The following is a 23802-nucleotide window of genomic DNA, read 5'->3' on the forward strand; positions in this document are numbered from 1 at the left end:
AAAGGCAGGAAACCATAGGATAAACTTATTTTGAAATGACTTAATATTAATTACATTTTCAGATAATATGCTCAAAGTGTTTTCTTCACCCTCCATCTGCTTTTTCAGAAGTACCTTATAATGTAAAGCGGTGGGTCCAGTTGTCTTTTGAAAAACTTAGTTTCACTAGAGTGTGTCCAAAATGTCTAGGAAACACAAGGGAAATGTTTTATTTATTGTTCTTTTTTTTAGGTTAACAATTGGACCTCTTTAAATTTAGGAAAACTTCACTTGAAAGGGTGACCCTATTATTTGAAAATATAACTAACATTCTACTTTATCTTGTGGTTTTTGACTTTTCCCATGCCTTGTATTATGTATGACTGGACAATCCCAGATAACCAAATAAGCCCCCATACTACCACTGCCTAATAATACAGACAATAACATTTAGAATGACATGTAACCATGCCACCTGTCTTGTATTTGAAACATTGATCCTTGTCACAAAAACAAATACTTGTTAATTAATACTGGATTAGTGATTGACTAAATGAAAATTAAATTATGTAATTTTTGGAATTCCAACTATTACCATTGGAAATGAACAGTGGGAACTTTGCTGCACCACCATATGTGGCATTCAGACTTTCCTTAACTAAGAATCTTCAGTAAATGCTAACTTCCTCATTTTAGTTTCTTAGGGCAAAATCTTAATAACAGTGTAGTATGTTACTAGTTAGTAATCCATAGTGGGTTAAAAATTAAAATCTAAGGAATTGTGAGTCATTTGCTTTTAGGAACTGAATTGTGAGTTGTGTTATGGGACACTGTTCCAGGATTAGGAGGACTTGAGTTTTCATCCCTGAACATGGTATTCTGCATGTCAGAGATATGAATACTTAATCCTCCGAGGGGTTATTTTAATTTTAAACTTAGTAATACAAATGAATGTTGGACTGAATATTAGCATTTTATTTTTTAACTGGAGAAGGAACTAATGATTGATTACCTACAGAAACCTTTGACTTTGAGCCTCCAGAAGCTCGAGCTTATCATATTTGACCTTGACCACAGTTCTAGGAGGTAGACTAGAAGAAGCACAGTTTGATGCCATATTAGCATTATCTCTGCTCTTTGGTTTTCTAGATGTCCAATATCTGACATGGGAAAGTTACCTTTGAACTTTCTTTCTTGCATATATAAAGTGAGGGACCATAGACCCAAGAGATGTTGGATTTAAATAAGATAATATTTATAAAGTGCTTTGCATAGTACCACTTCCATTTTACTGATGAGAGTACTAATTAAGGCTTGGGAAGACAAGTGCTTGCCTGGCTAAGATTCCAGTGAAGTTCTCTTCAATTCTTAAACCAATGATGCTTCTAATGCTTTAATGTTCTTACTGTCTATTGTAGGAGCTCTCACTGTTCTTGTTATTTGGACTGCTGGGCTTGGCATTACTGTCCAGTTCTTTCCCCATTTTGCACGTTGTTCCACAGGCCTTGAGAAACATTTACTGGTTAGCATAATCATTGCAAAGAGCTCTTCTGTAGGCGATATACTGCTTGGAATAATATACTCAACTTACTGAACTGAAATAGTATGTTTTAACATGTATACAATGCTTCCTTTCATTGTTACAAAAAATACTGTTCTTTATTTGGCAGGTTGACGAGATTAGAGAGATGGTTGATAATGATTTAGGTTTCCAACAGGCCCCACTAATGTGCTATTCCAGAACTAAAACACTTCTCTTTATTTCTAATGACAAAAAAGTAGTTGGCTGCCTAATTGCAGAACATATCCAGTGGGTAAGTGACTTTTAAAGAGTGTTCTGATTTGTAATTTGGTGTCTAAGAGTGTACTGTGTAGTCTTGAATAACGCAATCCTGGTAAATTTACATTTTATACAGGGAAGCATGTGAATGTTGGAATTGCCGTGTGTAAGTTTTTACTAAGCAGAATTGTATCTTTTATGGGAATTAGTTTCTCAAGTCTAATATAAAATAAAACTTCTATAAATCAAAAAGTACTGTTAAATTTTGTTTAGGAAGTTTCCATGTTGGGTACTAATGTAATGTTTGTCTCCATTCCTTCAGCATTGGAATAAAAGCAAAGGTTGGCAAACTATTGCCCAAGGGCAAAATCCAGCCTGTTTTTTTAAGTAAAATTTCATTATAATTACAATATAATTTAAATACAATATAATATAAGCAATGCCCATTTGCTTACACATTGTCTCTGGCTGGTTCACACTAGACTGAATTGAGTAGTTGCAACAGAAACCTGGTGGGCTGCAGAGCCTAAATACTATCTGGTTCTTTATAAAAAGTTGCCCACCCCCCCAATAGATCACCACTTCTTTGCTTGAGCTCTAGGTGAGAAGATGACTTGTATTTAGGAGCCAAATTGTACAAAAAATAAAAGAATCACAATAAAAGGGATATATTCACATTGTGTAAGTTATGTAGTAACTGACCAACTTATGAGAACAGAAGATTCTGGACTCTCTAATCATGCTCATTTTGAGGAATACCTCATTTGAATTCTTTTTTCAGCTGAGTTCTTGTTTGTGAATTCAGTGCACGTTGGATTTGACTTTTGTTCAGTTGGTATCTTTCTGTATATTAATAATTTCCTGCAAACATGTTTTATCATAAAAATTTTCTTATAAAAAGTCAATACAAGTCTTTATGAGTTAATTTCTATATGTTAATTTAAAAAATCAGTCTTAAATTGCATGGCTTTATGAATCTTGCTATTTATATTAACAAAATTGATTTAAATGAATAGCTGTGATAAGGTAATTTGGGAATAGAAATTTGATGTAAAATGACTTACAGAGTTTGCCATATTGAAATTGAGTTAATTTTACATAGTGTATACCTTTGTGTTTTTTTTAATTTCTATTCTGCCTAGTTCCAAAAATCACTTTTGCAATGTTTAGAAGGTAGCTGTGTAATGTTGGTTTGTTAATTCTTCATTGTATTGTCTAATTGTTTTAAGATTTGTACCATGTTCCGTTAGAAGGCTGGCTGTTGTCCAGCTACACTGGTAGAGGAGATACTATGTTTTTTAAAGCACTTTAGTTTTTTGTTTTTTTTTTAAAGAGATGGAAATGTGGGGAAAGCAGCTTTTTGAATTTTTTATTTTTCTGCCATCCCTAGTCCTAGTTCCTGCACAGCTATGAACCCTAGAACTATGGCAGTAATCGCAGAAACAATTGTTATGACTGCTGAGTTCTTGACGTGTACTTTTGCTTGTCCTTAGAATGTGGGAGGTAGAGAAAAAAATAACAGTTGCCATTATGGACCAGCCATGATGGGCAAGGTATTTTATATGTATTACCTTATTTAATTTCTCTACAATTTTCTGACAGAAGTGGTAGCTATCTCTAGTTTATAGATAAGGAACCCAAATCTTAATTTGTTAACTGCTTTTGTGGTCACATAACTAGTAAGTGAATTAGAACAGAATGTAGATTCAGATCTGTTTCCTAAAGTGGGAGCGAAAGCATAAGTGGCCCCCATAGTTTGTTAAGCCAGACAAATGTAGCAGCCTCCTCACTAAGGTCAGTACGAGACAATTGCTAATTAATATTCTCACTTTAAATTTTTCCCTCTAATTTTGATACCTTAGGGCTACAGAGTTATAGAAGAGAAACATCCAGTTATCAGGTCAGAGGAAGAAAAAGTCAGATTTGAAAGGCAAAAAGCCTGGTGCTGTTCAACATTGCCAGAGCCTGCAATCTGTGGAATCAGTCGGATATGGGTATTCAGCATGATGCGTCGGAAGAAAATTGCTTCTCGCATGATTGAATGCCTAAGGTAACTTGAATGTGATTCTTCAAGTTGTTTTCTGTAGTTTTAAGATTTAAGCAGATTTTTAGTATTAAGATTGGCATTTAATCTTAAATCTATAACATTTATCTTAATTTAAAATTTGCATAAGATTGTCAGTGTATTGGATCTTTGTTTTTTATGTGAAGTTAATCTGAGGGGAGAGAAAGCACTATCAGTTAAATACTGTTAAACTATTTTTACTTACTTGTAACTATGATATTAGGCCAAAATAACCCACTTATTTCAAACTGTTCAATATTGGAGAATTTTAAAAATAACCAAATAAATGTGGGAATTTGGAATTTAAAATTGCTTTTAGAAAAATTTGTCTTAAATTAAGAATATTATTTGTAAATTATCTAAGTCTCCTACTAGATTTTCTTTTTGCTATTTTTATTGCTTGATTTTAAATTAAAGGTATAGAGGAAAAGACTCAGATAAATTGCATGTTTTGTTTTTTGTTCTTTAAAAAGGCACCTTTGCCAGAGGATTAATGGAGGTTCAAATTAATCACACAGATGAGGTTTTTATGCCAGTCTCATGTTTTTGTTTATTTCTGGAATCCCTATCTGCTGTTATCTGTAGGTTTAGCTTTCAAAGTAGTCCATCATGGTTGTGAGATCCTAAGGCTCTAGGAATCTTAGACCTTAATGTGTTTCTGGTCTTTCCCTCTTATTTTATTGTAAGTAGTGATCCAGGAGGGCTCAGGTCTACCCGCCCTTTTCATGAAAGAGGCAGGTCTGTTTTTAGCTCTTTCAAAACTAAACCTGGAAAATGCAGCTGCTTAAATAATAGTCCTAAATATGAGGGTATTGCACCTCCTTTAAATCTTGTAAATTTAGGTCTTATGACAACCCTAAGATGGTTCTAGTTTATAAAAACATTACACAGTCTAGCCATTGCATTTGTTCTGTGTGATAGTGAGATGCCCCCATAAGCTTCCTGTTAAAACTCATGAAGAGTTTCTACTTTTTTCATTTATTGTTCTTTCTTATGTACCAACTCACCTTGTTAAGATTATAGTGTGAAAATTCTAATAGTCTGTATCCTGGCTAAATTGAAGAAAAACTTTTAAATAACAGCTTTATTGAGATACAGTTACATAGCATAAAACTCATCTCTTTAAATTATACAATTCAGTGGGTTTTAATATATTCAGAAGGCTGTGCAGCCATCACCACTGTCTAATTCCAGAACATTTCCATCACTGTCCCCCCAAAACCCATACCCATTAGCAGTCACTCCCCATTTCCCTCTCCCCCAGCTTCTGGCAATCACTAATCTACTTTCTATCTGAATGGATTTTCCTATTCTGAACATTTCATATAAATGGATTCCTATAATATATGACCTTTTTGACTGGTTTCTTTTACTTAGCATGCTTTCAAAGATCATCCATGTTGTAGTATGTATTTGTGTGCTTCATCCCTTTTTTTAAATTTTAAATTTTTTTTTTTTTAAGATTTTACTTATTTATTTGACAGAGACATAGCGAGAGAGGGAACACAAGCAGGGGGAGTGGGAGAGGGAGAAGCAAGCTTCCCGTGGAGCAGGGAGCCCGGATGCTGGGCTCGATCCCAGGACGCTGGGACCATGACCTGAGCCGAAGGCAGACGCCTAACAACTGAGCAACCCAGGCGCCCCTGCTTCATCCCTTTTTTTATTGCCAGTTAAAATCCCACCATATGGATGTACCACATTTCATTTATTCATTCATCAGTTGATGAACGGGGTGGCTTGGTTACACTTTTTTGGCTATTATGAATAATCTGTGAACATTCATGTACAAATTTTTGTGTATTTTTATTTCCCTTGGTAAGTAGAGAAGTATTTGCATGTTTTTGTTTCTCTTGGTGTATACCTAGGAGCAGAATTGTTGGGCCATATAGTAACTGTATGTATAACATTTTGAGGACCTGCCAAACTGATTATCAAAGCAGCTACACTATTTTACACTCCCACCAGCAACGTATGAGGGTTCTAATTTCTCCACATCCTCATCAGCACTTGTTATTGTCTGTCTTCTTAATTTTAGCCATCCTAGTGAGTATGAAGTGGTATTTCATTTTGGATTTGATTTACATTTTCCTAATGGCTAATGAGCATCTTTTCATGTGCTTATTGGCCATTTATGGATGTTCTTCAGAGAACTCCCTATTCAAATCCTATGTCCATTGTTAAATTAATTTATCTTTTTCTTACTGTAATAGTTCTTTATTCTGGAGACAAGTCCCTTATCAGGTCTAAGATCTGCAGATATTTTCTACCTTTTCATAGCTGTTTTTTCATCTTCTTGGTGTCCTTTGAAGCACAAAGGTCTTTAATTTTGAACTCCAAATTATATATCTTTTTCTTGTGTCACTTGTGTTTTTGGTGTCCTAAGAAGCCATTTCTCGATGCAAGGCTACAAAGATTTATACCTGTATTTTCTTCCAAGAGTTCATACTTTTAGTTCTTACATTTAGGTCTTTGATCCATTTTAAGTTAATTTTTGTGTATGATGTGAGATGGGATCCAACAATGTTCTCTTTTTCATGTGGATATCCAGTTGTCCCGGTGCCATTTGTTAAACTATTCTTTTCCATTGAATGGTCTTGGCACCCATGTCAAAATCATTCATTTCGAGGGTTTCTATCTGGACTGTTCAGTTCTATTCCATCAGTCTGTTCTTCAGCCATAGCACACTGCTTTTAGTTCTGTAGCTTTGTAGTATGTTGCAAAATAAGGAAGTGTGAGTTCTTTAGTTTTGTTCTTTTTCAAGATTCTTTTGACTGTTCAGTGACTCTTCCAATTTCATGAGAGTTTTAGGACCACTTTGTTAATTTCTGCAAAGCCAGCTGTAGTTCTTCTGATTCATAAACATGGCATGTCTTTCTATTTAAGTTTCCAGATCTTGCACCTCTTTGTTAAACTTAATCCTGAGTATTTATTCTCTTGATTTTATTATCAATGGAATTGTTTTTAAAATTTCATTTTGGATTGTTAATTTCAAGTATATAGAAAATCAGTTAATTTTTTAATATTGTTCTTGTATCCTGCAACCTTGCTGAACTCATTTCTAGTTAGATCTAATAGGTTTTTTTGTGAATTCCTTAGGATTTTTGTATATACAAGATCATCCAAAACTGTCTCCAGAAAGAGGTAGTTTTACTTCTTCCTTCCTAATCTGCTTTTTATTTTCTTTTCCTTGTCTAATTACCCTGGCTGGAGACTGCAGTAAGTACACTGTTGAATAGAAGAGGTATAAGCAGATAGCTTTCCTTGTTCTTGATCTTTGGGAAACAGTTTTCAGTCTTTCACATTAATTTTGATGTTGCCTAATGCTCTTTATCAGGTTGAGGAAATTCCTTCTACTCAGAATTGTTGAGTATTTTTATCATGAAAAGGTGTTGGGTAAATGTTTTTTAAAACCATTGTTACTTTCATAAAAATTTTTTACCTCAGGTTATTAATAATCTAGATGAGCGATTATTTTCAACAATTTTTAGAACATACAACATTACCTAAAAGTTTTGCTGGTCAAATTTTACTTGATAGGTTTTTCCAGTTTTTATGATAAAAATGTTAATTTCTTTTTTTTTTTACCCTTCCACACCCCCTCCCTTTTTTGATAGGAGTAACTTTATATATGGCTCATATTTGAGTAAAGAAGAAATTGCTTTCTCAGATCCCACTCCTGATGGAAAACTGTTTGCAACACAGTACTGTGGCACTGGTCAGTTTCTGGTATATAATTTTATTAATGGACAAAATAGCACCTAAAACAAATTCGTGCCTGCAGTACTAGAAGACATCTACTGAAGAGAATGGATTGGTTGCTGACTTTAACCAGGAACTAGGGCCATTTTTATTACAATGAACTCAGGACTGGCAACAACCGTAAGGTTGTTCCATTTTCATAAAATTGGAAACAATGCAGTAATAGCTTATTATTGTTTTGTTTTTTAAAGAAGATATTTTATTATCTTTTACAGAAATTTATGATTGATGTATTTTATCTATAGTTATTTAGACATGTTTACATGCAGCAGATAATTGTTCATAGTGGACTGAAAACTAATGCAAGGACTATGGTCTCAGTGATAAGTATATTTTGAAGTTCTTAATATGGAAATATACCAGTGTAGCTTGGTACTGTATTTTTTTATATTGATCTGCTGATACCAGTTATAGTTTTAAAGATTGTATTTTTACAGAGCGGGAACCAATGTTTTTGGTTCTTATTCAAGGAGGGTGCAATATTGCATGTCAAAGAATTCAAAGCTAATTCTTAAAGGGCCTGAAATACATTTTGAAGGAACCCCTGCAAAAAGGCATAGTTCCAAATAAGCAGGAAGAATTTGGAATATTGAGCATTTTCTTCCCTTTCTTTCTTTCCTATTCTTGATGCAGGAAGAAGTGGAAGGTGGTAAAGAATTGAGGCTTTTCTTCTTGGAGAGCTATAAAGTGACTAGAATTATAAAGTACCCTCTAAAGTTTATTATTCTTTCATTCCGGTTTTATTTCTTAAAGTAAGTGGCACCTGGGCACACTTAGGCTATTAACAAATCCCAAAGAGGTTTATAAAAACCTATGGAATAGTTGTAAGCTAACTATGGATGACTTGGTATCTGCTTTGTTATTCCTCAGAAATACTACACTGAGTATATGCCCGCGTTACTGGACTTCATTTTGATACTTGTCAATCCTTCATAGTGCCCTCTACTTTTAAAGGGTTTATATGTTGAAAAACTGCTGTGGCCTTTTATGACCTGTATATAATGTAGAATAAAATAATAAAATACTTGATAGCTTTTTCTAAGTGTTAAATGTGATAATAGTGTGTTGTCATTTGTGCTTTTTCAGGGAGTTAAGTTTGATATGTTAAAATATAATTAAAACACCAGCTTCTTATAAGTTTCACCATTTTGCCAGAGGACCAGTATATCTGTAACAACTCTGAACTTGGTCTTCAAAAGGCACAATCCTAACATGAGAATTTTTCTGGTCTTTCAGAGAAAGAAAGAGCCATAGCCCAAGAATGAAGCACCACTTCATTTAGCATAGATTATTTTTATGAGCTGAAATAATCATATCTCCATTAAAAACCAGCCAAAATTTAGGGCTTTAAATGAGCAGGTGTGTATTTTATGCCCCCCCCCCCCAATAGGTGTATGCTTTTTAAACTTAGAGAGTGGTATAAAGCTCTGTACTCTGTTTGTAGAGGTGTAAATATTTCCCTCTGACTCGTCATGATAGTCTGACTTTGACACTCCCTTTCCCTTTGGACTAGAAACTATTCTCGTCATCCTTGGTGTCCTCATTTGCTTGACAAGGAGCGTAACTTTTGAAAAGAGGACATTTTCAGGTATAGTGTAGATGCTCTAGTAACTGTTAATTTCATAATACAGCATAATACAGACCCAATTTCCACAGAAGCCATAGTATGCTTCTTTGTGGAGCCAAACTTGGTGGTTTTAAGGGGACCTGGGAGTAGAGAATATACATTGGTTGGTTTAAATGTTACAGTTATTAGGAAAACCATTATTTTCATGTTTATATTGAAAACAGAGCCCCTCAAATAACTTTTGTAGTCTAGATATTTCTCTAAGAACAGTATTAATGACTTCTGAGTTTTGAGTGTTTGCTATGTGTCACGCCTTCTGTATAGTGCTGCATTATTTTATCATGACACCTCAAATGAGGAATCTGGAACCTAGAAGGTTGAGAGACTACTGTAGCAGTCTGTGTGAAAAATGTTGAAACAAAGAACTAAAACTGATGTGTTGATGGAAATGAGACAGATAAACTTGGGGAAGATAGAATTGAAGAATTGAAAGAGCTGATAACCAGCTGGACAAGGATCATGGCAAAGAATCTAGGGCAATTTGGAATTTTGATTTGGGTAACTGGATAGATGGATTGACTGAGAAGGGAATACTGGAGAATTATGTTGGGAGGATTGGACCAGAAAGGATGAACTCAATTTTGGTAAAGATTTTGAGGTGGTTGCAGAATCTCCAAGTGGAGATACCTGTTTGGTATATAATTGGATATGTTGATCTAGAGTTTGGAGAAGTTTGAACTAAGGAAATTTATTAATGTAGTTATTCAAAGGTTTAGAAGAGATGTCCCCACCATGGGGTTTGTAAAATGACAGGATAGGAAAGAGTTGTGAGGAACACCATCATTTAGGAGTCTCAAAAGAAGAGTACCTCGGAAGAGGTAAGAGGATCAGAAGAGAGTGGTAGAAACCAAAAGAAGAGTTTTAAAAATCAAGAATGGTCAGCGCTATCACATTGCAACTGAAGGCTGAAGAATGACACTAGAAAAAGAGCGGTCTTTTCGGAGTGGTGGAGGCAGTAATGGACACAGTGAGTATACACTAATGGCCACAGTCAAACTTCAAAAGAAGTGATTCTATAATTGTGATTGTATAAGTATGTTTATGAATTTGTCAGCTGCCCTTGAATAGTTGGTTCATTATAAAAATGTCTGGAGCGCCTGGGTGGCTCAGTCGGTTGAGCATCTTTTTTTTTTTTTTTTTAAAGATTTTATTTATTTGAGAGAGAGCGAGAGCAGGAACACAAGCAGGGGGAGTGGGAGAGGGAGAAGCAGGCTTCCCGCCAAGCAGGGAGCCTGATGCGGGGCTCGATCCCAGGACCCTGGGACCATGACCTGAGCCGAAGGCAGATGCTTAACGACTGAGCCACCCAGGCGCCTGTAACAGAGTTATTCTTAAAAGTAGGTAGTTGGGAAATAAATTGGAGATTAACACCTTCTGTCATACTACACAGTTCTTGCAACTCGCAGAAGCAAAGTTCTGCTTCTGAGGACCCCAAATGAGTGTAGTTGCCATCTATAAAAGATTGGGGATATACTCTGAGTATTTCTAATATCTCTAAAAATCATTTTTAGATCTGTCATCCATAATGTGGAACTCTACAAATGGGCATGGTGTGTAGATACTTTATATGTGTGTATTTTCTTTGTATACAAAGCTACAGATTTTCATTCAGCAAGTATTAACACTTTCTTGGACTGTTAAGCCAGAGAATAGTCAACTCTTAGAGCCATCCAACCTGTGATATGTGGACTCTGTCTTTTTTGGACATTGCCAGTGGTAGGGAGCTCATTCCATTTTTGAACATACCAGAAAATTAGTGTAAAGAAAACAAACTTTTTCTTTTTTGGGGGAGTGGGAAAGAATTTTAATACATTCACCAAATTAAATGAAAGGACAACATACTGTAGACACAACTTAAAAGACAGTTTAGAATCATAAACAAAATGTGAGGTAGACCAACTAGTGAAATTCACCAAATTTTGGTTAAGAAAATTTTACAGTAATAAAGTAACACAGGTGCCTCCTTTTCTAAAAATCACAAAAAGCAATTGCATAAATTACAGCCAAAATAATTGAATACAACAATCCTCATTCTAATTTTAGTTTACATTCAGTATTAACCTGTGTGAACTGTCCTACATGGCAAGGTTCAACAGGTCTATAGGTCAATTATTATGCAGGCCTAGCAAACACATTCATACCACAATGTTCTAAAGGATGGCAAGGCTTGAAGCTGAACACACCAAGGTATGTATTAACAAATCATGGTGTCTGGGCTTGTGCAATTTTATCCTTAAAGGAAAAGGACCTAACATTCTCTAAAGAATTATACTGATAAGGTGATTTTAAAAGATCCAAACCTTAGTAATACAAGCAGTGAAAAGAATAGGCAGGTCATCTGGAATTTTCCATCATTGGGGTGATGGTCTTTTTGGCTTTTTTCCGGCACTTTCTCTTCCACAGGGTTAAATAGTATTTAAGAGATCACAGTTATTTGATTTTTCAGAGTGCAGCCGTGGAGTACCTGCATCTAAAGTTACTACTTTAAAAAACACGCTTTAGACTTTGAAGCCATAAAGCCAGAAGAAACCCTGAGAGGCCATCTGCCCCAGGTACAACTGTTTTGGAATTATTTCAAGTATCTTATTTGCTCTATATAGTAAATATTACTGGAATATTGCACAAACAGTGGGTTTCTTGATATCATCTGCATTAGGCCCTTTCAGCAAAACAGGAACAATTGAAATACATTCATATCTAAATCAACCTGCTTCAAAACGTACCTCTTTACCAAAAATTCTGCTGTACTAAAATTAAGGAGTATTTTTAAAGAATACATAAGGCAGATCCTCTTTGAAGGACAATTAAAAAACATGGGGTTTAAAGGAATTGTTCATTTCAAAATACATTTAAAGCATCATAAGTAGCTATATTAAAACCAAGAGATCTGCAAACCAGTTTTAGATTAGTACATTCCATCTTTTCACTACTGTAAACTCCTTTTTTTCACAAGCTAATAAAGCTGGTTGGTTAACATTATTTGTTCTAAGTAAATGCAGGCTTAGTCAGCCCCCTCTCAGTTTCAGGCCACAGATAAGACATCAGTTCAAGTAACAATGGCCATTTTAAGTGGGTACATATGGGCTAATAAGAAAAATGTCAAAGAGACTGTTTAATGATGAGACCTGGAGCAATTTAAGCATAAACTTCCAATAGACTTAGTTTGTTCTAGAACATTTTCTAAAAGTCTGTTTCTGATTAAAATATATTGGTGAGAACTCTGTAGAAACTTACACTGTTCATATTGAACAAACATCCCCTGCTGATTTTAGTGAGTCAGAGACTTTAATGGAATCTTTCTTACTCCTCACAAGAGAATCACTTTCTTACTCCTCACCAGGATTAAAACGGTTGTGTCTCTCTCTGGCTCTGTTTCCCATTTCAGCGATTTTTGTGTTGTCAGTATAAGGTAGCTGATACTCAGTGTATCTTTTAAAGGAAGCTTTGCTTGAGGCCCAGAAAAGAAAGAAACTAATTCCACGCCACACAGAACCATAGCCTGACATGTAGCTTTCCTGGCTTAATTCCATCCAAACAGGGTGGGTATGGGGTGACCGCTGAAAGCTTTTTAATTGGCTCAACTACTGAATTAGGTTCTCCTTGTAAAAGATTAAAAACTCTGTTCCATATTCTCATGGACATAGTGTGCTTAGAGACTGGAAACATTTTTAAAGAATGAAAAAAAAAGGAATTTCAGCAAGGAGAAGCTGCATAAATGCATACAGTGCCTGCTCTGCATTTACTGATTTGTTTGTTCAGTTTTAAATAGTAAACTTTTAACTCCTGTGGAAATTTTGCCAAAAGTTTCAATACATATAAGATTATAAATCTTAAACTAACACTGCACAGAGAAAGACAAAGCTACTTCTTTTTTTTTTTTAAAATACAAATATCTTCTACATTCTATCATTTCAGACCCCTGAGTAATACTGTACCAAAGTACAGATCTGAAGAGAAACTGAGGGTTCAGGCCTCAAACGTTAATCTTCAATTAATTCCACACCAACGGTGTGAGTCTCATGTAACACATTCAGGCTAGCTAATGCCAAGAGTCCGTTTTCCCCCTAACATAGTGTAGTAGAAAAAACAATGCAAACTCCATGTTCATTCTCCAAAGTGTATCCTCCTCAGGCTCCCATGGCAGACCATGTCTTAAGTAATTGCATAACTGCCTAGGGTGGAGTTAACCTGAACTTAAGGTCCTGACTGTGGAACTGAAAGAGACTGATCCCCCAAAGATCTGGGTCAGATTGGGGTTGGAGGGGTGGATTTCTTTGGAGAACAAATATGTTGCACTTTGCTCCACAGTGATTGTACTTTAAAGGAAAAAAAAAATCCCAAATAATTGTTTCTGCCCCACCCCACCTAGGCATCCCTTTGCTATTTTTGGTCTCTTCAAAAGCTCATACATGGCGGCCAGTAAGAAAGTAGAGGGGCTTGTCATCGCTGCTGTTTGCAGTTTGAAACTCGTCCCGGAGGCGGAACTGCCACTCATCCTCTAGCTCTAAGCGGACAATTGTTTGGCGTAAGGAGCTTCTGTCTTGGCAGATGACACACAGGGTAGCACCTTCAGAATAAAGGCAGAAATGCGTCTTAGGCTCAGGGATTGAAATTATAAAGAACACGCCATTTTTTTCTGATTATATCCTCTAAGCTGACACATCTGAGAACCAACATAAAGGTAAGTGACCTATCACAATTATTTGTTATAATTTTAATTTTTGAGTAAGCAGTCTTACAAATTCAAAAGTTTAAGAGTGTAAACTGAAAAATCTTCCCTTCCCCTGTGGTAACCAATGGTAAAACCAGTGTTCTGTGTTTCTAGTGCAGGATTTCTCCACCTTAGCAACACTGGATCGTTCTGTTACGGGGGGCTGTTCTGTTCCTGCAGGATGGTTTAGTAGCCTCCTTGGCTTCTACTCACTAGATGCCAGCAGCACTTTCCAGTGTGGCAACCTAAGATATCTCCCGATATTGCCAAATGTCCCCTGGGAGGCAACCCCCGCCTCACTGCTCCAGGTGCATTTTATGCATATATAAATACACAATATCCTCTCTTCTTAAATTCTACAAATGAGTAAAATCATACAGTATTTGTCTTTCTCTGACTTATATCACTTAGCATTATATACCCTCTAGGCCCATTCATGCTGCTGCAAATGGCAAGATCTCTTCTTTTTTATGGTGGAGTTAGTCCATTGTATATGCACTTGATCTTAGTCAAAAGGCCGAGAAGTATATAAATACATCTTCCTTATTCATTCATCTGTGGTGGGACACTTGGGTTGCTTACATATATTGCCTATTGTAAATAATGCTGCAACAAACATTGGGGTGCATGTATCTTTTTGAATTAATGTTTTCGTTTTCTTTGGGTAAATAGCCAGTACTCTTTAGTTTTTGAGGAAACTCTACATTGTTTTCCACAGTGGCCTGTGCACAATATTCTGAATCTTACTTTCTTCACTGACCTCAGAGGTCATCTTGTCATGATTATTTGTGAGGCTTAATCTGCAGTTTGTTCTTAGGCAGATCTCTTTTGTATAATGCATACCTGTTGCAGCAACTTTAGTTTCTATACCAGAATCACAAGTCATTAACCTGATTTTTACTAAAATTAGATTATTTGTTTACATTGCATCATTCCTTTCTAAAATTAATAGTGGCAAAAACAAACAATGTGATCGCATTTCTGGCCGTGTATGTGCAGTTTGTCCTGGTAGAACAACAACCTGATTCTACCCCCGCCCCAGTTAAGAAAATCGTGGCCCTGGTTTAAAAGCCAAGTGTTCAACTTACTGGCAAAAACGATTGTTAAAGTGCTTTTTTATATGTTTCACCTCCCTGTTTTGTCCGGGGGAACAATGGCATTCACAAGCAAAAGACACTAAGTTTGACTTACCTTTTAGAAACTTAAATTTCTTCAGAAGATCAGCACCTACAAAAGAGTCACAGAGGTACAAGAGAAGTCCACTGAAAAACACCCCTTCACAGCTGACATTGCTGGAGTGGGGTCTGGAGCTGACGTAGCATATGGCCACCTGGAATCATCAAGCAGACATAGCATGGGCATTTCAAAAAGCAAGTAAAACCATCGGTACTTTAGCTGAGTGAGCAGTACCTTGCTCTTTAGCTGTTTCAGGGTAAGGTAAAGGAGGTAAACCTTTTTTACTGAAACTTAAATAGGCTGGTTATTTAAACTGCACCTATTTTATTTAGTGTGCCAAGTTTTAACCTATTTAAATCTTCGTGTTTCTGTTAATGAAGGACTGTCAAGAGAATTAGTAGTAAGAAACAAAACAGGCCTCTCCACCTAAACGTCTTTATAAAATGAAAAACTGCCTTCCACAAAAAGGCATACTTAGAAAAGTTTAAATGTTCTGAGTAGAAATTTTTTATTCTCATTAATAAAGTAATCAGCTTTTCATTTAGATACACTTACATTTTCAGACAGAAGCTTCAAGCAGTACATGATTTTACTGGGTGTGGAGCCCAGTGTGGGGCTTGAACTCATGACCCTGAGATCAAGACCTGAGCTCGAGAGTCTTGATGCCTAACCGACTGAACCACTCAGGCGACCCCCAGCAGTGCATGATTATATATATATATATATATATATAATTTATTTATTTATTTATGAGAGAGAGAACACAAGCAGGGAGAGCAGCAGGCAGAGGGAGAAGGAGAAGCAGACTCCCTGCTGAGCAGGGAGCCCAATGTGGGGCTTGAACCCAGGACCCTGGGACCATGACCTGAGCCCAAGGCAGATGCCTAACCAACCCAGCCACCCAGGTGCCCCACAGTGCGTGATTTTTAAGATTTAGTTCTATATGGCTTGCATGTACAGAATATAACTATACAGAAATTACAGGGAAGTAAGATAGTTGGGGAGACCTTGAGAACAGTGAAATGGCTTACTGCATGGACCTGACCACTTGGATCCAAATAACTGGTTCCTCTGCTTAGTAGCTAGTAGGTGACCTTGAGCTGCTTCCTTCATTTTACCATACCTCAGTTTCCTTGTCTGGAGAAGTAACAGTAGTACCTGTTTCACAGGACTGTTTTGTGGAATAAATACTGTAAACTGCTTAGTAGGTATTCAGTGAGTGTTAGCTGCTGTTAGACAACACAGTCTTACTGCTACTCCTACTAACATCTAGAGCCCTGGACCCTGGGGTGCAGGAGTTTGGAGATATCATAAAAAGCACTATTATACCTGGTTTTTAAGGTTCCTTCTACCTCTACAATTCTACAGTTCATGGTCCAACCATAGTGTAGATTACTGAGATTTCTTAAGAATGAGAATGTAAAGTGTTTATGCTATTTGAATTAAAAATCTGTTCCCAGGGAGCGCCTGGGTGGCTCAGTTGGTTAAGCATCTACCTTCGGCTCAGGTCATGATCCCGGGGTCCTGGGATCGAGTCCCGCATTGGGCTCCCTGCTCTCCCCCTGCTTGTGTTCCCTCTCTTACAAATGAATAAATAAAAAATCTTGAACAGTTGTATTTCAGTCTGAAGAGATTGTGTATGTCAATACACACAGAGAAAAAAAGCCAAAGAGGAAATCTAGTATACCAAAATGTTAACTGTTCCCATTGCAGGTGATTTTTTTTCCCTTTATACCTTTTAGAAGATTTTATTTTTTATTTGTTTGTCAGAGAGAGAATGAGAGACAGCATGAGAGGGGGGGAGAGTCAGAGGGAGAAGCAGACTCCCCGCCGAGCAGGGAGCCCGATGCGGGACTTGATCCCGGGACTCCAGGATCATGACCTGAGCCGAAGGCAGTCGCTTAACCAACTGAGCCACCCAGGCGCCCCAATATACCTTTTAATTTTTTAAAAAGCTCTTTACAAAGAAGATATTATGTTAATAGAATAAAATATTTTTAAAACAATACTAATAATCATAGGGGAAAGCTTAGTGGCAGAAGCCCTTAAAGGTCTGAAGGCCATCAGTGGTCTAAAGGTGCAAGTGACAAATTTTTTAAAAAGCTAAAACTGATGGAGAATTTGAGATAGACAAGAGAAAGAATGAAAAATAAGGAAACAATGGAAAAGGAAGAAATCCAGGAATAGAAAGTGGTGACGTGACAGCTCTAAAGGTCTCCTGTGATCCCCTAAGCTGTTCAGCAATCACTGAGCTCCTCTTCTGCCTAAACAGTGGCTAAGACACTGTGTGCCTCCGAAGAACCGTGTTTTTTTTTTTTTTAAGATTTTATTTATTTATTTGAGAGAGAGAGAGAGCACGAGAGGGGGGAGGGTCCGAGGGAGAAGCAGACTCCCTGCTGAGCAGGGAGCCCGATGCGGGACTCGATCCCGGGACTCCAGGATCATGACCTGAGCTGAAGGCAGTCGTTTAACCAATTGAGCCACCCAGGCGCCCCGAAGAACCGTGTCTTGTGGAGAAACATCATCACGTGATTATAAGATGGTCCGATATATTGTAGGACAGCAAGCAACTGCTTCTGTCCAAGGTCATGGGTAGGCTTCTCAGTGGAACTGACCTCTGAGCTAAGCTTTGCGTATTCACTGGCTCACTGTGGAGAGCTGAAGTAGATATGGGGAGGGACAGTTGCCATCACATCTTGTGTGAGCCTTTGCAGTATGTCACAGGCTCCTTTTTTGTCTCCATTTAAGCTTTCAAATGGGAGCTAAAATGGGAAAGAAATGGATGGAAGTGGGTAAAAGCACAGTACTAGCCCTCTTCCCTTTACCTCTGGTCCAATGTTAAGGTAGCAGTCAATGGCCAACACGGGACTCCTGAAGTTATGGATGGCTTTGGGGAAGAGTTTGTAGGAAGCGTGCTGAAGGAACTTCTCCAGGAGAAACTGCGCGGGGGCTGCCAGTAGTGTGTGTTCACTGTCGGGAGCACAGACATACTGAAGGGGCAAGATGGGTGCTAAGCTCTCTGACACCTGAAATCAGAGCCGAGATTATCATGGGAAATAGGTCTGTCACTGGATGAAACGGGCAAGGAAAAACTGCATTGCATACTAACGGTCCCCAAATAAGAGCAGTAGCAGAGTGACAGATACTAGGCTCATATGTAAGTCTGTCATTCTTGGGTTCTGAAAAAGTTCTTTCCCCTCGGGAATAGGTTGGATCTAACTTAACACACGGCAAGGGCAGGGGAAACATAGGCTTCTCAAAGTTACTGCATTTAGCAACACTGTGAGGGCCCACAGGAAGCCTTTCACAGTGCTGCTGGATGTGGACAGGTTAAATCCCATCCCACCAGATCCAAAAAATAAAAGCAAAGAGGTTTCTAAGCTCCATGGGGGAATTTATATGTTATAAATGATTAGATACCAGTAAATCTCTTAAGAGAAATGGGTAGGTCCATTGATTTCACTCTCAACAGGTGTTGATTGGTAATTCTTTCTTTAAAAAGAAAAAAAAATCTGGCAAAGGAACAGACAAGCAATTTACATTTCTTTTATGTATTAAAGAATGTAAAAATGTTAATTTTGCCAGTTTATGAAGATAGAATGTTAAGTTTGAAACAAGATTTGGTGGAGTTGTTAAGCATTAAGTCTAAAGAAAGGTAGATCTGTTGACTTTTCACATCTTCTGTTTTGCTCTGGATGAATCCTAAGGGGAATGAGACTGCAAACTTGGCATTAAGAACTGACTGCCTTCTGTTCTCTCACTTTCCAGTCAAGTGCCAAGGGCTTAATGCCAATGACTAATAACAAATAAAAAGTATTAGTAAGAAATTGTTATGTTAACTTTCAACAGTAGAATCAAGCTTGCAAACTTACCATGATCTTTGGTTTAATGATAAAGTCCCTTTGCCCTCCAACCTGAACGTGTTTCTTCATGAGACTGAAGTTGTTAAAGCGGCAGATGAGCAGGCCACTACTGTGTGTTCTCAGATTAAAGTCAACATCTTCACAGAAATACCTAAATCATAATCACAAGGATAGGTCTCTGACTACCTGTCCATGTTCATCACACACAAATGCATCACAGCTGTAGAAGACAGACTCCGAATCAGCCTTGCCTTCTCCTGGAGTTGGCCCTCTTACCATTGGCCTGTGAACCCCCTGAATTGCACACTGCAGTCATTAAAAGGAGGAGAAAGTGAGATGGCTTTGGCCCCAGATACCCCAAGGGGCCTTGGGCATTCCTGAACTGAAATAGGACTGCACATGATATATACTCTTGTGGGACACGAATGCAGAGGTGCTCCCAGTTTTAAAATCCTGGCTGCAAACAGGATGAAACATCTGCCAAATTTAAAACAGACATGAAACAGCTCCAGCATATTCTTATAGCTACAGGGATGGGGACTGACATAAGAGGGACTTTATGGTCCCTGACATTCCTCACTTGGCCATTTCGGATTTTCCAGGATGGGGATGTTATTTATTCAGGAGGCAAGGTCAGGGCTAGCCTGCTTATTCTCACCTGCTGGCTCTTGCCTGAAGAACCCAGATCTCTGGATTTTACTAACATTTAGGGAAAGGGATTAACTTCTGAGTTCTGAGGATGAAAGAGTTCAGCTTCAGTGGGTTATGGGTCCATACACTGATCTGTGTTGACATAATAGTTTTTGTCCCTTAGTTCTTGTTGAATAACGGGATAACTAAAATAGGTTTTCTAAGCATTTCATGTTGTAATTCCTATGTTTTAAGGGTCTGGGTCAGTTTGAGGGATTCTATGAAGGGACACTTTGGGGCTTGTGATACCCCCTTTTCCCTCCTTGTCCATAAAAAAGAGATTATCAGTTTTTCAAAGACCAACTCAAAGGAACAGACACATTGTAGGGGTCAGAGTTGGACAGAAGCAATCAGTAGATGCCAGGATTACTTGCCTCCAGGAGGCCTGACTTACCTGTTGAAGTCATACTGCACATTCTGAGTCAAGTCTATGTTAAGGAGAATGAAGTCATGCACATGGCATCTAGAAAATGGGGCTTTCAGGCTCTGAGAAGTCAGCTTGCTGCTCCATTTCTGTATGCCCAGGATTGCGTAGTGGATGATTTTTGGTGTTGCTTCAATATGCTGCAAGACACTCTTCAAGGACACATTCTTACTGGAAACTCCTGCTTCCATGGGCTGGCTATGAAATGTAAAGTTGGTTTAAATAAGAGATCAATAAATATTACTGAGGAGAGGGTCATTTATGAAGGGCTAATACTACTATACAGTATTAATATCTGTAAAGGATATAATTAGCTGGTTTACTTTATATTAGCCTGGAATAGAAAAGAATGTCAAGCCTAGTTTTCATGCTGCCTTTCACTGCTACCTTAAGGAAGCTGCCTTTTGGAGGTGGGCCTTACCACATTAAGGCAGAGAAAGAAATCCAGCCCATCTCAAAATGAATAATGAACAGGGAGTTACCAACGAGAGGGAGCCAGAGGTTAGAAGCACATAGGTATACCTCCCAGTGTGGTAATTACAGTAGAACAAAGAAATATTTGAAAACGTAACTGGCTTCATATCCACAAGTGGAAACAGACAAAATGTGTGAGCTGGAAGGACTTAGAGGTCACTGGGAAGTGTTTCAATGGGGTGCTACTGATATTTTGGGACCATTTATTGCATAGGATTTCTCCAGGTTTAGCATTCCCTGGTCCTCATGGACCCCCTTCACCACTGTCCTAGGAAGGAGAAGCACTGATTTTGGCTCAACCCTAATTTTACAAGTGATGGACTTGAGATAAAGAGATGAAATGACTTCCCTTTTCATCCAGGTAGTTAGGAAGCAGAGCTGGGGTTAAAAAGGTCTGATTCAGGAGCCAGAGGATTGTCTAAATCATAACACCTTTCCACAGACTTTATAGCAAACCAAAGCCATGATGCAGAAATAGTCCAGGAATGTAATGGCACACCGAATATCTAAATTTAAAAGAGAGTGCTAGTGAAGGTAGTCTCCTGGATCATTGTTTTGCTCTGGAAAGCTGTACCTCTCTCATTTACTTCCGTGCATAACTATAGCCAAGGAAAGGATCTTCATAGCATTAGGTCATACTCCCCTAGAACTGCTTGGCAAGTACTACTACCTGCTCTGATCCTGAACACTGTGAATGTTCCACAGAACACACGAGTCATCCATCACAACAATGAAAGGCCAGACACACTGGCGTTTAACTCCCAGTTCTTCCAGGCGGTTCCTCTCCAGTTCCAGATTGTGATAGGACAGCTCCTTAATGAGAAACCTGGCAGCACCTGGAAGGCAACATAACCACAGCTGTACAGCCTTCACTCAGGCTTGACCCAAACCCCCCAGACAGCTCACATTCTTTCCACAGGCATGCCTGTTCACATAGTGACCATGCAGGGTGGGAGGGTCAACCGATTGTTCAGAGCAGTGGTTCTCAAACAAGTAAAAAGCATCACTGAGGAGTCTGTTTAAAATGCTGATTCCTGGAGCCCATCAGCAGAGATTCACTTTAGGTCTGATGAAGGGCCAGAAACCAGAGCAGTCTTTGATGATGCAGATGATTCATGAGCTACACCTTAAGGGGTTCTGTAAGAATCCAGTTTCCCCGATGGGACAAAGGATACCACATAGAGGAAACACTTATTACTGGTTAGTTCCTTTTATAGCCATAAGACGTGCTCTCAGTCTTAGAAGCAGCCACTTGCACGTCCTACTCTAAGGAGTAGCTAGGGTTGCAGTAAGTGGGTATGCTGCTTCTAATATATCCCCTGCTTTAGGAGATTGACAGTAATGTCTTCTCTGAAGAAGATTCTGGAAACTGGCATTGTTTCCCTAGATGGGCTTTTTTGGAAGAGGCAGTATGGTATAGTAAAAGACTGGAGCCAAGCTGGCAACATTTAAATCCTGATTCCACCACTTTATAGATGTGTGACAGTGAAGTTAACTCTCCTTTATGCCTTGGCTTCTCCACCTATGAGAAGACAATGATAATGTCCACTTCACAGGATTGTATGGTGCTCAGGACAGTGCCTAACATGCAGTAAGTACTCAGTATTAGAGATTATTAAGATGATGATCATCAGATCCATCCATGTTGCAAATGGCAAGATTTCATTCTTTTTATGACTGAATAATATTCCATTGTGTATATATGCCACATCTTTATCCTTTTTCATCTATCCATGAACACTTAGGTTGCTTCCATAATTTGGCTATTATAAATAGTGCTAACTCAAGTCAGTCAGAAAGACAAATACCATATGATTTTACTCATAGGTGGAATTTAAGAAACAAAACGAATGAAGAAAAAAGACAAACCAAAAAAAACAGACTTAACTATAGAGAACAGATGGTTACAGGGAAGAGGGGTGGAGATTGGGTGAAATAGGTAAAGTGGACTAAGTACACTTGATGAGCACTGAGTAATATATGGAATTGTTGAATCACTATATTGTACACCTAAAACAAATACAACACCATGTTAATTACACTGGAATTAGAATTAAATAAAAAGATCATCACAGCCAAATTTTATGAGTGGGATACCTGAATGAAACAAAATGTAGGTAGTGAAATGAAGAGGCTAAAAAAACCTTTAATCTATGGAGGAACCAGAAAAATAGTTTGAATAGATCAAGGGTACTACTGGAGATTTAGAAAATCTACCTTCCAAGAGCATGTGTATAATACTTTGTATACTCAGTGTAGTAAACACCATATATGAAAAGCCCACAACTAAAATTGTAATAATAAAAGACTGAAAGCTTTTCCTCTAGGATAAGAACAAGACAAGGATTGTTCCATTGTACCATTACCACTTCTATTTAACACAGTACTGGAAATCCTAGCCAGAGTGATTAGGCAAGAAAAAGAAATAGAAGGCATTCAGGTTGGAAAAGAAGAAGTAAAATTACCTGTTTGTAGGCAACATGATCTTATATGTAGAAAACCATAAAGATTCCACACACACATAAAAACTGTTAGAAATAATAAAAGTGAATTCAGCAAAGTTGCAGATACAAAACAAAAATCAGTTGTGTCTCTATACACTAACAATAATCTAAAAGGGAAATTAAGAAAATTCCATTTACATGGCATCAAAAAGAATAAAATACTTAAGAATAAATGTTTAACCAAGCATGTGAAAGACCTGTACATGAAAAAGTACAAAACACTGCTGAAAGAAAGATGACACAGGTAAATGGAATGACATCCATGTTCATGGATTGGAACATGGATGTTCCAAACACATCCATGTTGAGATGTCAATGTTACCCAAAGTATCTACAGATTTAATGCAATCCTGATCAAAATCTTAATGATTTGTGTGTGTGCAGAAAAAAAAAAAAATCCATCCTTAAATTCACGTGGAATCTTAAGGGACCCTCAATAGCCAAAACAGCATTGAAAAAGAAGAACAAAATTGGAGGTCTCACAGTTGACTGATTTCAAAACTTACTATAAAACGACAGTAATCAAAACAATGTGGTAGTGGCATAAAGACAGACAAATAGGCCAATAGCATAAAGAATACAGAGCCCAGCAGTATGCTCTTGTGCTTTTGGTCCAGCCCTAAGGGCCTGTATGGTCAAATGATTTTTGACAAAGGTGCCAAGACCATTCAATGGGAAAAAGACAGTTTCTTCAACAGATGGTATTAGAAAAACCGATATTCACATGCAAAAGAACGAAGTTGGACCTTT

The 23802-nt window shown here is 37.7% G+C and overlaps 2 protein-coding genes across 7 annotated transcripts in view; one reads left to right on the plus strand and one right to left on the minus strand.

The window, feature by feature from the left end:
- ESCO1 (establishment of sister chromatid cohesion N-acetyltransferase 1) overlaps positions 1 to 8638 on the plus strand; it is an 80799-nt gene extending 72161 nt beyond the window's left edge. For 3 of the 6 annotated variants that reach the window (XM_034996178.1, XM_034996180.1, XM_034996177.1), the window contains 3 exons: positions 1650 to 1793; positions 3622 to 3809; positions 7439 to 8638. In XM_034996178.1, coding sequence (XP_034852069.1) covers positions 1650 to 1793; positions 3622 to 3809; positions 7439 to 7586 — 480 coding nt within the window. In that variant the 3' untranslated portion in view covers positions 7587 to 8638. Of the gene's footprint in view, positions 1 to 1649; positions 1794 to 3621; positions 3810 to 7438 lie in introns of those variants that run through there. The other 3 variants (XM_034996181.1, XR_004677664.1, XR_004677663.1) reach the window with 3 other exon arrangements.
- A 2351-nt stretch (positions 8639 to 10989) lies between these two features.
- The window catches only part of GREB1L (GREB1 like retinoic acid receptor coactivator), a 269620-nt gene continuing 256807 nt past the window's right edge, over positions 10990 to 23802 (minus strand). The window contains exons 31-36 of the mRNA XM_034996030.1: positions 21219 to 21384; positions 20045 to 20272; positions 18970 to 19111; positions 17923 to 18123; positions 15113 to 15251; positions 10990 to 13777 (exon numbers count right to left, since the gene is read on the minus strand). Coding sequence (XP_034851921.1) covers positions 13614 to 13777; positions 15113 to 15251; positions 17923 to 18123; positions 18970 to 19111; positions 20045 to 20272; positions 21219 to 21384 — 1040 coding nt within the window. The 3' untranslated portion in view covers positions 10990 to 13613. The remainder of the gene's footprint in view (positions 13778 to 15112; positions 15252 to 17922; positions 18124 to 18969; positions 19112 to 20044; positions 20273 to 21218; positions 21385 to 23802) is intronic.

The sequence above is a fragment of the Mirounga leonina genome, unplaced genomic scaffold (genome assembly GCF_011800145.1).
Source record: "Mirounga leonina isolate KUSES-001 unplaced genomic scaffold, KU_Mleo_1.0 Mir_93, whole genome shotgun sequence".
Classification (NCBI taxonomy): domain Eukaryota; kingdom Metazoa; phylum Chordata; class Mammalia; order Carnivora; family Phocidae; genus Mirounga; species Mirounga leonina.